Source organism: Myxocyprinus asiaticus, chromosome 16, assembly GCF_019703515.2.
Source record: "Myxocyprinus asiaticus isolate MX2 ecotype Aquarium Trade chromosome 16, UBuf_Myxa_2, whole genome shotgun sequence".
Classification (NCBI taxonomy): domain Eukaryota; kingdom Metazoa; phylum Chordata; class Actinopteri; order Cypriniformes; family Catostomidae; genus Myxocyprinus; species Myxocyprinus asiaticus.
The window spans coordinates 8,025,996-8,039,332 of NC_059359.1; the positions used below are offsets into that span (position 1 = coordinate 8,025,996).

The 13,337-nt window shown below is 36.6% G+C and overlaps 1 protein-coding gene and 1 long non-coding RNA gene across 24 annotated transcripts in view; one reads left to right on the forward strand and one right to left on the reverse strand.

The window, feature by feature from the left end:
- LOC127454459 (regulating synaptic membrane exocytosis protein 2-like) overlaps positions 1–13,337 on the forward strand; it is a 222,145-nt gene that overhangs the window by 174,320 nt on the left and 34,488 nt on the right. For 14 of the 22 annotated variants that reach the window (XM_051721658.1, XM_051721664.1, XM_051721665.1 and 11 more), the window contains one exon: positions 8,637–8,881. The exons of 7 other annotated variants lie outside the window; for them this stretch is intronic. In XM_051721658.1, the coding sequence (XP_051577618.1) occupies positions 8,637–8,881 (245 nt within the window). The remainder of the gene's footprint in view (positions 1–8,636; positions 8,882–13,337) is intronic. One more of the 22 variants, XM_051721670.1, reaches the window with a different exon arrangement.
- Positions 1,650–2,824, reverse strand: LOC127454476 (uncharacterized). Of its 2 annotated transcripts, XR_007899559.1 has the most exons (5): positions 2,688–2,824; positions 2,527–2,564; positions 2,372–2,445; positions 2,188–2,268; positions 1,650–1,956 (listed from the first exon to the last, which is right to left on the reverse strand). It is a non-coding gene; the product is annotated as an uncharacterized LOC127454476 (long non-coding RNA). The 2 variants fall into 2 exon arrangements; XR_007899560.1 differs by lacking the exon at positions 2,688–2,824 and having other exon boundaries at positions 2,527–2,597.

Sequence of the window (13,337 nt, forward strand, 5' to 3'; positions counted from 1 at the left end):
ATAATAATAATAATAATAAAAGAAACTACATTTCAGGGTTTACACATGATGCACACCCAACACATTGCATCTGAATATATCAAACAGCACCATAAACTATAAATATCAAACATATCTCATAAAAGAAAGGGTATACAATTTTTATTAATAATGCATATTAACTCAACGCCTTTATTGCTAAAACTGTGGAGGATGTGATTAGGGGTCGTGATCCCCCCCCCCCCCCCCATCCCCCTCATTAAAGTGTTCCTTATTTTAAAACTTCAAAAGTGGCAGCCCTAGATGCAACCAAAGTGAAACGCTCCAGAAGCATCCATCTGATGCAGGTATACATTGACATGTCCTTAGAAAAGCCCTCAAAATAAATCTCGGACTGAGTGAAGAATTCAGTTGCAAAATGGGTTGCTGTGAATTTTAGGCCAATGATTGGCTCAAGTGCAGTAATATTAAAATATAATTGTATAACTAATTAATCATTATTTAATTATTGTTATTTGAAGGGATTTCTCAGCGAATATATATATGCTGTTAATTGCGATTAATTTGATTAATTAATCGGCATACCATATAATTAATTCGATTACAAATTTGAATCGATTGACAACCCTAGTCATGACATATGAAACATTTGTGAATAGAATTGGTTTCTTACAGTTTTGTGCTCGGGTTCAACAGTGTTTTTAACTGCCTCATCTTTCAATAGCACTTCTTGAACTTCCTTTGCCAAGCTTTAATCATATTATGACTTGTTTACAAGCAATCCATGCTGATATGAGCTGAAAACTCATATAATACATGCTGAAATTAGCTGAACACACATACTATCCACAATGAAGTATTGTGAACACACATAATACAGTCCATGGTGAAACATGACTTTCATTGACGTGAACTGACGTTCCAGGATGCGTTTATACTCAAAGTCGCAGAATTTCCTTTAAGTTATGCTTAAGTTACTTGCATTGCATTTTTTTTTAAAGCGGTACAAAATGCACGATAACGGTCAAAGCAGTTAGTCTATTGCATGTTTATTTAGAAAAACATTTAAAAATAGTCCAGATGGGCACAAGAAGGTGTCCTGTGTATGTCCCTTTTAGTACACCCTTAAGAAAATGGTTCTAAATAGGTACCAAATAAGGGTTCTTTGGCTTGTAACAATAGCAGAAACATTTTTGGTGCTAAATAGAACCCTTTTTTAGGTTCCATAAAGAACCTTCCTTTGAAAGTGCTATATAGAACCTCAATAGTGCAATAAATAACCTTTTTGATGCTCTATATTTCTGCTCCTATAAAACATTATAGCCTCAATTATGATTTTATATGAAATATAAACACAAACAAACAAATACATAAATAAAAGTAAGGCATGTGTCAGTTAAGTACTTTTATTTTCTATTTAAATGAAAATGTGTGGGAAAAAATAATGCTTTTACAGCAATTGTTAGCTGACTACATTAATAAATTATTGTGATTAAATAATTCAAAATGCATAAATTCATATGCATTTATTGACTCCTTCACATTATGTATTTGTTGATGTATTTATTAATGTAAATATGTATATATAATATTTTATTAAAATATTATATATACATTATATATACATATTCACATTAATAAATACATCAACAAATACATAACGTGAAAGAGTCAATAAATGCATATGCAAATGAATTAGCAGACCCACATTGCTCCACACATTAAGGCTGGGATAGAAACATGTTAAATCTTTTATCTTTTATACAGAGCATTTTTTTTTCTCCATACTGACAACCAATCATTCAAGCAAGAGCAAAGTCCCATGGAAACACAAAATAGATGCAATGAAGGAATTACACTAAAATATCTGCACAATCCTCTATGATGTCTTCACCGTCCATCACTGTGTATTTTGGTGTAATTCTATGGCAGCCTCTCTCTGCAGGTAATGAGGTTGTGGGGTCCAACAGCGTCTGCCTAAATAGAAATACACAATTAGGTTCACAGTCAATCTTTCAATATATGTGGACAATATATATGAGCCCTTCACAATATGAAAAAGAAAAAGTGAAATTAAGTGTGATAGGTTTTTATTTTATTTATTTATTTATTTTGTGACTGGGCAAATTGTTTATGCATAAACACAAGCAAATAATTGAAACATTCCAAAATTCTGTATGGATCACAAATTCAGTCTTTATCACTCACATGCTTAGTGGAGAAGCGGAGAGAAGTATCCTCACCGAACACAGCTGGAAGACATAGTGTAGCTACCTTTTAATCATAAACCTATGACACAAAGAAATGGCATTGTTTTAATTAGTTATAGTGTATAAATTAATGGCAAAAATAGATATGGAAAAAAAGAGAGATAAAAGTACTTAAAACCCACATAATCTGATAGCTTTTAGGCAGGCATATGCTGTTTTCAGAGCAGACAACTCATACCGCCAGTGGAATGGATACCTGAAATCACAATAAAAATCCAAAATGAACTCCTTTTTTCAGAACATAATGTCAGTTTTTTTAAACAAAATGACAGCTCACCTCTTGAGCTGGTCACACTTGCATGTTCTGGTAGAGATCTATCAGATAAAAAAAGACAATCTTATGGCTAGGAAACCACCAGTTACAGAAAGTTTTACTTTGTAAAGGTTAAAATTTAAAGCGCTTAATATGGACTTGCTCAACATTTTGCAAATACTTACCCATGCGCTGTGCTGCCTTTATCAAGCAGTGACAAAATTATCTGTTGTCTGATAACAGGTGTAGTTTCATTCATACTGTGATTTATTATTTAGAGATTATTATAAGCACTAAAGTTGGTCTGTCAGTCTCATGCCCTGCAGAGAGAGAAAAACGGATGTCTTGGTTCTATCTTATGAATTCTCATGAGGATTATTAAAAAATAACTGGATGCAGGTTTTATTTGGACTATGTGGCTACAGTTCTAAATCAAAAGGTTAAGAAGCTCTTTGTAAAATAATTTATAATTATTGAATGCATAGAGGACAATGCTGCAACGAGAAAAATTATTTTGTGCAATTAGTCATGTTAATGCTTAAAATAGTAACAGCTTGGGTAAAGATTTGTCATACAGTTTACTGTATATTGGTCTTGAATTTTTATGACGTGAATGAGCTGAGAAAATGTGATCTCCCCAACACGAACAGTTACAGCTATAGCGGTTACAAAAGTGTTAAAAATCATGACATCAAATTTGACAAACCTCTTGCACCCAAACAGCACATTTATGATAAACTCTTTAAATCTTTAAATTTGCCACAGTATCACTTTCAAATACATCAAGTGAAGCAAAAGAAAAATAAGCAAATGCTCACTCCCATTTAACTGCGCTAATGGGATTTGTTATCCCTGATAACTTTCCTGCTAAATCTACTAATGGTTAAATATATATATATATATAAAAAAAAAGATATCATGTTTACCTCTGGAGAGTGTTGAGTTTGTGAAATTGATCGGTTTAGCTGCCAGGACTCCAGTGCTGTGAGTCAACCAATGATGCGGTGACTTTGAAAGAATTTATTGACGGTTATATTCAAAAACCAAAAGGGCGGGAATAAAGAACTCCTAATGCCCAAAGCAAAGAACCATTTCAGCACAAAAAGGTTCTTCAGGAAGATATGGTTTAAATAGAACTGTTAAGGTCAGAAAAGAACCTTTGAAGAACCATCTTTTTTTAGAGTGTACAGATGAATAGTAGGCCGGTCTTGATCTCTCCTCTTCACCTTTCTGACTGAGCGCCAGTGGGCGGGCCTAGGGTGCGATGGTGTAAAAGTAGGCTTGATGTCTTACTTTAGAGGCAGTTATTTGCTCATGTATTCATCTGTGACATCACAAAGTAGGGAAATCCAAATGAGCCTTTTTGTATTGAGGAAGTTTTGAGTTCTGAAACTTATAGTATGTTTTTATAGCACAATGAACTCTTACATGTCAAAAAATAAAGTAAAATGGTATTTCTCATGTCATGGTCCCTTTAACATGCACGCACACTTGCGTGCGCACACACACACACACACACACACACACACAGGTTTCTTTATGGTGTTGTGTGTTTGGCAGGCTGAATGTCACTCACAGTGGCATGTTATTTAATCATTACACATGCCTTCATCATGCCAACAGTCTGAGGATTAAAGCCATAGTTTTTTGAGCCTTACTGACTAATGAAAGGATTAGTGGCCTGTTCTCACTTCAATCCAACACCTGGGTCATTCTACAATTGGGATGGAACATCTGTTGTTTAGATTTTAATGAAATTTTGCTAAAGATTCCTAAAGGTTTTTGTATGTGTGTTTGTGTGTATGTGTTTATCTTGCCATAACACCATAGTGACAAGTTAAAAATAGTGATAATTGTTTTTATGTAATATTGCTAATATTGATGATTCTGAATAATATTATATCTTATATTTTTATGATAGGAAAGTGAGTGACATCATTTGACGTTGCTATTGTAGAATGACCCACCTGTAATATTTCAGAAAAATGTGTTCTTTGTACAGTATATTAGCATCCATATATGTTCGTTACCTGTGGACAGGTTTTCTGCACAGTTGTGCTACAGATTAGAGTTTGTACAGTATGGCAGCTCCCTTTTAGTTTGCATAAACCATGTAGTATAACCAAGTAATGTTTTTAATACCCCCTTCATGAACTTGTTTGTGTCAATCAGTTGTTGAGGCATAATATGGAGAGACAGATGTGTCTTGTTACACAACAGCATGAAAGATTTCATTTAAAAAACTGGCATGCAGCATTAATCTCTACCTGGACTGTGGAAATTTCATGTGTGTGTGTGTGTGTGTATCACAGCGGCTCTAAAGCCCTTTCTCATTACAGTGATGAGAGAGTGGTAATGACCATCCGAACCCCTGCAGCGGTCCGACACATCTCCCCGTGAGAGTGTGAGACCCTGCCAACATCTCATGTGCCGTGCTGCCGAAGGCAGCTGTCTGAATAATAAATTCAGTGTCTGGCACCATCCATTCCAATCAGTCAAACAATGGATTGGGCAACAGTATCTATTTACAACCCTGATTAAGAGTTGTGTTGGGTTGTTATTTCCCCCAGAGACATGAATGTCATGTCATCCATTTCATTACTTCACCGTCTAGAAGACAAAATTGAGATACTCAAGAGATCTCACAGAGATTTTTCTCTCTTATGGTTCCAAATCCTTTTTCTCATCATTTCCTCACAGGATATCAGTCCAAACATTTCAGAATGGGCTGAACGTCTAGGCCTTATTTCGAAAAGGCTAATTGTAGTAATTAAAGAACATGTTGTCACATGTTTCTCTGAGACTATTGGCCCTAATTGCTTTGATGAAGAAGAGCAGACCTCTCTTCGCCTGTACACGTATCATTTAAACACATTTATAATCATTAAGATTTAATTAGGAGCCTTTGTCCGGGAAATAATGTGTCTCTTTGCTTCACGCTCTGCTCACAGGCATGTGAGTGGCTAATTCAGTCTCTTTATGTGTCCTAATTTTTTATCATGCAAAAAAAGAAAAGACCTTCCTGAATGGAATATAGAGCAGTGTGCATTTCATTGTTGAACAAGTGAACTTAACAATAAAACTAATTTCACTGAATGGTGACGAATGATTCATGCAGGAGGTTTGTTCATAGTGGCTCTTACTGTAAATTGGGTTAAATAATGTAATGAGCATGTTTCATGCCTGCTGGTTGATACAGGGGGTTTAGAGAGGTTTATAAGTTATCTCTGTGCTGTTTTGGGATCAAGTTGTGGAAAGTGTCTTGAGCTGTGACTCAGATTTCAGATTTCTACTGAATTGGAACGCCAGTCATACACAAAGTTCTACAAATTCATGACAAATTACTGAAACTTTACAAAAATGTTAACCAGATGACTTTACTGATAACTATAAACACAATGTCTCTCTGGCCTCTGTATGTTTTGAGAGACCCGTCCAGTCTGACAAAGCAATATTAGACATTTTTCTACCATAAGGCCAGTGTGAGCCAGGGCTATGAACTGCTCAGCTGGGGTTAATAGCCTTCGGACGTCGAGCCGCAAGACCAAAATCAATCTGCATTCCCACCATCGGGCCAATAGTCCTACAGCGTTGCCTGAAAACCTGCCCTTAATACACCATCCTGGTGCCAACATTACACAACCCACCCATTTCACAAGCAAGAGGGAAACAAGCTGGAGACAGACTGGTATCAGACTCTGGAGACTAGCTAGCCCTTGAAATGAACACGGATTTGTACAGTGCCCACATTTTCTTATTTAATTTTTCCCAGACCTGTACCGTTGTGCGCTGGATACACAACTTGCCAAGTTCGGAGACAATATGCTTAATCATGTCTTCGTTTTGGCAGATGCCACCAATCTGATGTTGCACATTTTCATCAGCCCAAATATTTAGAAGAGTCCTGATTTTGTCAACTGACCATTACTGACGATTCTCCATTTTCCGTTGATCTGTTGAGGTAACCTGGAAGCTACACTCACTGAGCACTTTATTAGGAACACCTGTACACCTATTTATTCATGTGATTATCTAATCAGCCAATTGTGTGGCAGCAGTGCAGTGCATAAAATCATCAGCAGATATGGGTCAGGAGCTTCAGTTAATGTTCACATCAACCATCAGAATGGAGAAAAATGTGATCTCAGTGCTTGTGACCCTGGCATGATTGTTGGAGCCAGATGGGCTGGTTTGAGTTTTTCTGTAACTGCTGATCTCCTAGGATTTTCACACACATAGAGTTTACTCAGAATGGTGCCAAAAACATCCAGTGAGTGGCAGTTCTGCGGATGGAAATTACTTGTTGATGAGAGAGGTCAACGGAGAATGGCCAGACTGGTTTGAGCTGACAGAAAGGCTAAGGTAACTCAGATAACCCCTCTGTACAATTGTGGTGAGCAGAATAGCATCTCAGAATCCACAACAGGTCAAACCTTGAGGCGGATGGGCTACAACAGCAGAAGACCACACCGGGCACTTTATTAGAACCATAGTGTTCCTAATAAAACTCTAAGTGAGTGTATATATGAAAAATTGGGAAATTAGTATCTTGGTGCTGAAACCTCTGACCTGACTCAGCGAAACTCCACCGTTGACACTGATTTCGCCTCAATCCCCAGTTGGCCTTCTTTGCCCAAGGGTAATAGGTGGGCCAAAGGCCACTGGCTGTTGGCCCTGTGGAGGCAAGATGAAGCCATGGAAGCGACAGTGGAATCGCAACTGGCCCCGGCAGTTATTTGGCACAATAGTGGAAACGCGGCTAATGACTCAACCAATGGCATGAGCTTGGTGCGGGACTATCTGTTTAATTGATCAGATGTGGGGCGTATTCGGAAAGCTGTATTGAATACAATGGCAATTTTTGCAATTCTGTTCTGTGGTGCTAGTTGCACAGAAATTACACATATCAACTTTAAATATATTCTACAAAAATAATATAATTTTAGAAATATGTATAACCCAAGGGATGTAATTTTAAAGTAATTTCAGTAGAAGTCAATAACTGTAATCTGATTTCAAAATTTAAAATGTAATGCATTATACTACTTTTTGATTTAATTTAATAGGAATCACATTACACCAAACCCTGCAAATTTGATAATGGTTTCAGCTACCAATAAGACTGTTGTAAAATGTAAGCATTTTATCATGTTGAAATCCATTCCACAGATTTTTCCTGAAAATCAGTGTGGAAAATGGTGAAAAAAAAAAAAAAGTTGGGCCTTATATGTAACTGACTCTGGTTGTGTGGAAAGTAGAGCACATTGGATTGTGGAAAGCATTTTTTTATTAGGTGTGTTTTGGTTGTATACTGTGAATTTTGGTAAAGTGAGTTGTTGGTCAGAGGTAGGTTGTAGGGCATCCGGGTATTCCATGCACACAGAAATTTAACACATCCTACTCTGCATCGTATGCAAACTACATACAATAGTACGAGTAAAGAGAAATTTTCAAAATTGGTTTGATTAATCAATGGCAGACATGGGGCGTATTCAGAAAGCTATTTAAAAACAGTATTTACCAATAGTTAGGACGAATTGCATGCATACCAATTGCAAACCGTATTGGAGTTCACATGTTGATCTTTATTTTTTTGTTTAGCAGTAAAAAAAAAAAATTATGTAAACTTTTTTTTAAAACATGATACATTTACTTAAGAAAAAAAACTGCATTAGATATAAAAATTTGATTGCACAAAAATTTTTTTGAATTACATTTATTTATTCTTTTGCCGATTGTCATATAGATTTTATTTTATTTTTTTATTTTCTTGTTTAAAGCATGAATCTAACATAATTTAATTTAAGCAAGTATACTGCTTAACATAATAATTTTTACAGTGAGTGGACTTGAATGTGGGGTACTACAGATCAGAAAACCATTTTCACACCAACCACATAAACCGAATTCAGACATCAAATGGATTCGTGTCCACACCAAAAGCTGTAGTGTAAGCTGACTGGAGGCCTAAACCCTTTGATCTTATTCTGACCTGAATCTCAGCTTCCCCTCTCCCTCCACTCACCTAATTCTCTCCTTTCTCTCCTCCATCATCCATCCATCCATCTTATACTCTTCCTCCCCACTGTCTCTCCTCCTCTCTTCATGTCTCCTCCACGGGCCGCCACTGACAGTGAATTTACATCCAAAATGACAAACAGGCAAATGGGAACGGCAGCCGGTGGCAACATGACCAAGAGCACCAGCATCGGCGGGGACATGTGCAGTCTGGAAAAGACCGATGGGAGCCAATCAGACACTGCCGTGAGTCTAGTGGGTATCGATGACAAAAAACGGCGTTCCAGCATCGGCGCAAAGATGGCTGCGGTCGTGGGGTTGAGTCGAAAGAGTCGCAGCGCCTCCCAGCTCAGCCAGACAGGTAGGAGTTCAGTGATCAGTGTTTGTCTGTCCGTCTGACTGTCTGTCTGTCTGTCCAAATGTTTGTCTCTAACTCTGCATCCTTTATTTTGTTTTCGTTTGCTTTCGCTTGTATGTTCTTCTCAACTTTAATGATCACAGAAAGTACTTTTCTTTAATCAGCTCTTATAACTCTTGTCTATCACCTTTTCCAGCCTGTTTCTTTAATGATTAAATTGGGTCGGGTAAAGGACCAAGGACCACCAGTTACTCTTTTATTGGTAAATGAGTGTCTTTATTCTCTTGTATTTCATACCTCTCTTTCTTTCTTTTTCTGTTTCTCTGAAGTAACACAAGTTCACCAACTATTTTCAGTTCTTTTTGATGTTGAGTGTGTCATTAATGAATCTCCAACTGCTTAAAGTTTGAATGATTATCTGCTGTTGCAGAGGGCTGTTGTAGTGTATAATTAATTTGAAATGTTGATGTTGTATTATGTTACTTAATTTGAAATGGCAGGTTGCTGATGCATCTTTCTGTTATGTCATGTTTGGTTTGAACTATGTTACAGTGTCCACATTACTCATTAATATAATGAATTACAAATATATTGGTGGAAGCTCTGGGCTGGTATCCCAAAGCATGTAAATTCAAAACCTGGAAGGGGCAGCCTATAAACCCTTAAACAAAACCACAGGTTCCTCCATGGGTACTGTCTGAAATATAAATGTATAGTACATCAGTACGGAAGCATCTGCGAACATATAATGAACTGTAGATGTGGACACTGTAATATATACGTAGAGTGTGACCTCTTGCTTTGATTGTTGATTCCCAGGTGCTGCAATCTTGAACAAATCTCTCAGCACACTGCTGATGTCACATGCAAACAAAACTGGTGCTTTTCTGCCCGTCTACTGCAATAACATGTTCTAACATATTTCTAACTTTATACTGTACAGTGTGTGTTTTGGACACATAACACCATTAATCCATGGATTTTGGACCAAGGTAAAACCATGGTTTTCTTGGAAGTACCTTGGATCACCATGAAAATACCATGGTACATAAATATAATTATCATTCATGGTATGTCAAAGTACCATGACATTACCTTTTCTTTTTTGTTTGTTTGTTTGTTTGTTTTATTAATAATGTTTTGTTTTTGTTTTTTTACATGTACCATGGTACATTTGTGGTTTATGGACATTTCTCATGGTTACACAACAATGCTTTGGACATGGTACCATAGTAATAGCATAATTTATTTATGGACATGGTATTAGTAATACCAGTTTTGAGTCTAGTAATTCCATGGCATTTGGACATATACCATAATAATTCCAATTTGTTTTGGACATTTACCATGTTATTGAAATCATAAAAATATAAATCTTTATCATTCAGTACCATAGTATATATCAGATTACCATGGTATTACCATGCTTTCTTGGATATGATACCATAGTAATATAACAATTTTTACATGTACCATAATAATACCATTTTTCGGACATATGCCATGGTAATTTCATGGGTTTTGAACATATACCATGGCAATACAATGTTTCATTGGAAGATTATTATACCTTCTAATGCCTAATACCTTGGACGATCATGTAAATACCATGGTACATGAGTATGATTATTATTCAGTACCATAGTATACAGTATATCAGAGTACCATGGTATTTCCTAGTTTTTTTGAATATTCAACCATAGTAGTAATATGCTTGTCTTTTTTAATACAGCATGGTAAGTTTGTGGTTTGTTTCATGATAATGCCATATTTTTTTGGACATGGTATCATAGTTATACCACGATTGTGACATGTACTGTGATAATACCACAACGGACACATAATTTAATGGTTTTTGGACACATGTATCATGGTAAAACTATGTTTCTTTAGAGAATTATACCTTATAATTAGTGCTGTCAGAATTAACGTTAATGCATGCGATTAATGAAAGTTTAACGCGTTACATTTACCCTTAATGCAACATAAGCACTGGTGTTAAGGGCAGAAACTTTGTAACGTGTCTGCTCGGAATCATTACACTGACGCACACGCCACAGTGCCAGAGCCCTTCTACCAAGGAGAGCCTTGAAGCTTAGCATAAAACAGCATAATGTGGCGGTCCCATAGACATTGTATGGGCGGAAATGTCTTAACACGCTAGTTGACTGTTACGCTCTCTCCTATGATAGAGCCGTGGAGGTTGTTATTTCAGTAAATAAAAGAATCTATGACAGCGCTTCCCTGTCAGTGATAAAATGATGGAGAAAGGAGCTCTTAACACAAATTTGATGTACAAACAAGCCCAGATGGAACTGTGATGGAAATCAAGTATTTTTCAGCCTATGTAAGGCACGTTTTTATAACCACAGAAGCACACCAAATCTTAACTATCACCAGCTTAACGATTGCTGTAACAAAGCAGATAGCCACATTCTACTGCCAAATTAATATTGTGCAGGATAAGAGTTTGAGATTTAATTCCCATTGCAATGAATATGCAATCTGTCTGGGGACTAGTTCTTTCAATTAGTTAAACTCCTACTTAGACTTTGAGAAATGTTTAATGTTACTTTAATTGGTGATATTTTAGTGCATTGTCTTTATATTGTGGAAGGCTTTGTTTGGAAAATGTTAATAAAGCATTATATTGCTATATAATGTTTTGTATTCTTTCCTAAGATAGAAATAAATTAATTTTGACAAGAAAAAAAGCATATATAGTGTCAAATTTCAGCACTTTTAAAATCCGCTATTAATCGCAATTAACTACAAAAACATAATGCGATTAATCGCAATTTTAAAAAATGTTAATTTACTGACAGCTCTACTTATAATACCTAATTCCTTGGACTAACATGTAAATACCATGGTAAATAAATCTGATAGTTATTCAATACCATCGGCATTACCATCTGAATACCATACCACATCAGTACTTTTCTGTAAGGTTATACACTAGTAATTCTCATAAGCATAATCAAATATTTTTTGCAGTACACAGCACTCTTAAGACATCTTCTCATTCCTTTTACAGATTACTGATTATTCTTTACAGTGCAGCATCTATGCAAAGCCTTCCATTCTCTCCAATCTTCCATCTGTCTATAATTTACATGGTGGTTACTGTATGTAGGCACATAAATATCATGTCTACCTTTTGGTGTGCAATTCCACTTTGTTTATACTGCGGTCAGTTGATTTCCTGCTGCGTGTAACCCACGCTCATCTTCTAATTACATTGGCTGACTCCTGTCTTTTCAGTGTAAATGGTGGCGTGCAGGTAGATCACATGGCTAAAAAAAACATAGACTGTCAGGCGGCACATGCTCTGCCTGCACATGGCAGGTTGTCAGCAGTGTTTTAATAATTTCGGCTGGTTGCCAGGGGCTGTACCACTCCATAATGTCTCATGGGGTGCATTCAGTCTTCTGTGATATCTTTGAGCATCGCTGCACTGACAGCACTTCTGCTTACAAAAAAAAGGACAAACACTCAGACAGCAGGCCGTTTTTATTTGAAAGAAAATTGTTGGTTTAAATTTTTTGGCAACCTAGTATTTTTTGTAATTACTTGAAAGCTGATGTTTTTATTTTTTGGGATGTTAAAATACTTAGTAATATCCCACAAAGGTGTGCTATTACTTTTCCAAATGATCATACTTAAGATTCTTCAACTGGTGGGCAATAAAATGGGTAAACAAATCCTATAGACTTTCATTGGGACCAGAATATGTGGGCTCTTTTGACTTGTGCCAGTAGGAAACCACCAACCAATGCCATAGCAACCACTCAGAATTCCCTAGCAACCGCATACCAACGCCCTGGCAACCACCCACAACTCGCTAGCATCATAACAGCAACTTTTGCACTGGCAAGCACCATTCAGATTTTCTTCAAAAATGGTAAAAAATCTAGTTATTTGTTTAATTCCATTTGGTGCTGCTTATGGCATCGAAATTATGCACTTCACCTTTGACTGCAATGGATTTGCAGTGTCTGTAGGGCTATTGTAGTCTAAAATATGGTGCATTAGGTAACATTTATATTTCATAGTTATTTAACAAATGCTTGCGACATAAATGATTCTCTTACTCTTTTAAGAAGAAGAAGAAGAAACAAAGTCAAGTGTGTACATGCAGCAAGTTCCGGTGTGCTGTTATATTTAGCATTTTAGAGTCTGCTTAAAATCATCTTCAATAAGATGGTACGGCTTCACCAAGCACAGTAAATCAGGTCTGGCCAGGATGTGCTGCTCTAAACACACTCACATACAAACTCTCCCAAGATGCAAATCATAGAGTGTATCAATATTTCAGGCAGAGCTTTTAGATGCAGGCTTTTGAAATCTCAAAGCCGAGTCCAACTCGCCGACTGCTTTCTGCTTCACTTTGTTGTGCTTATTTCAGAAAGCCTGGCAGTGTCTTAGTGAGGGCATATAGCACAGATAAATGTTTCAA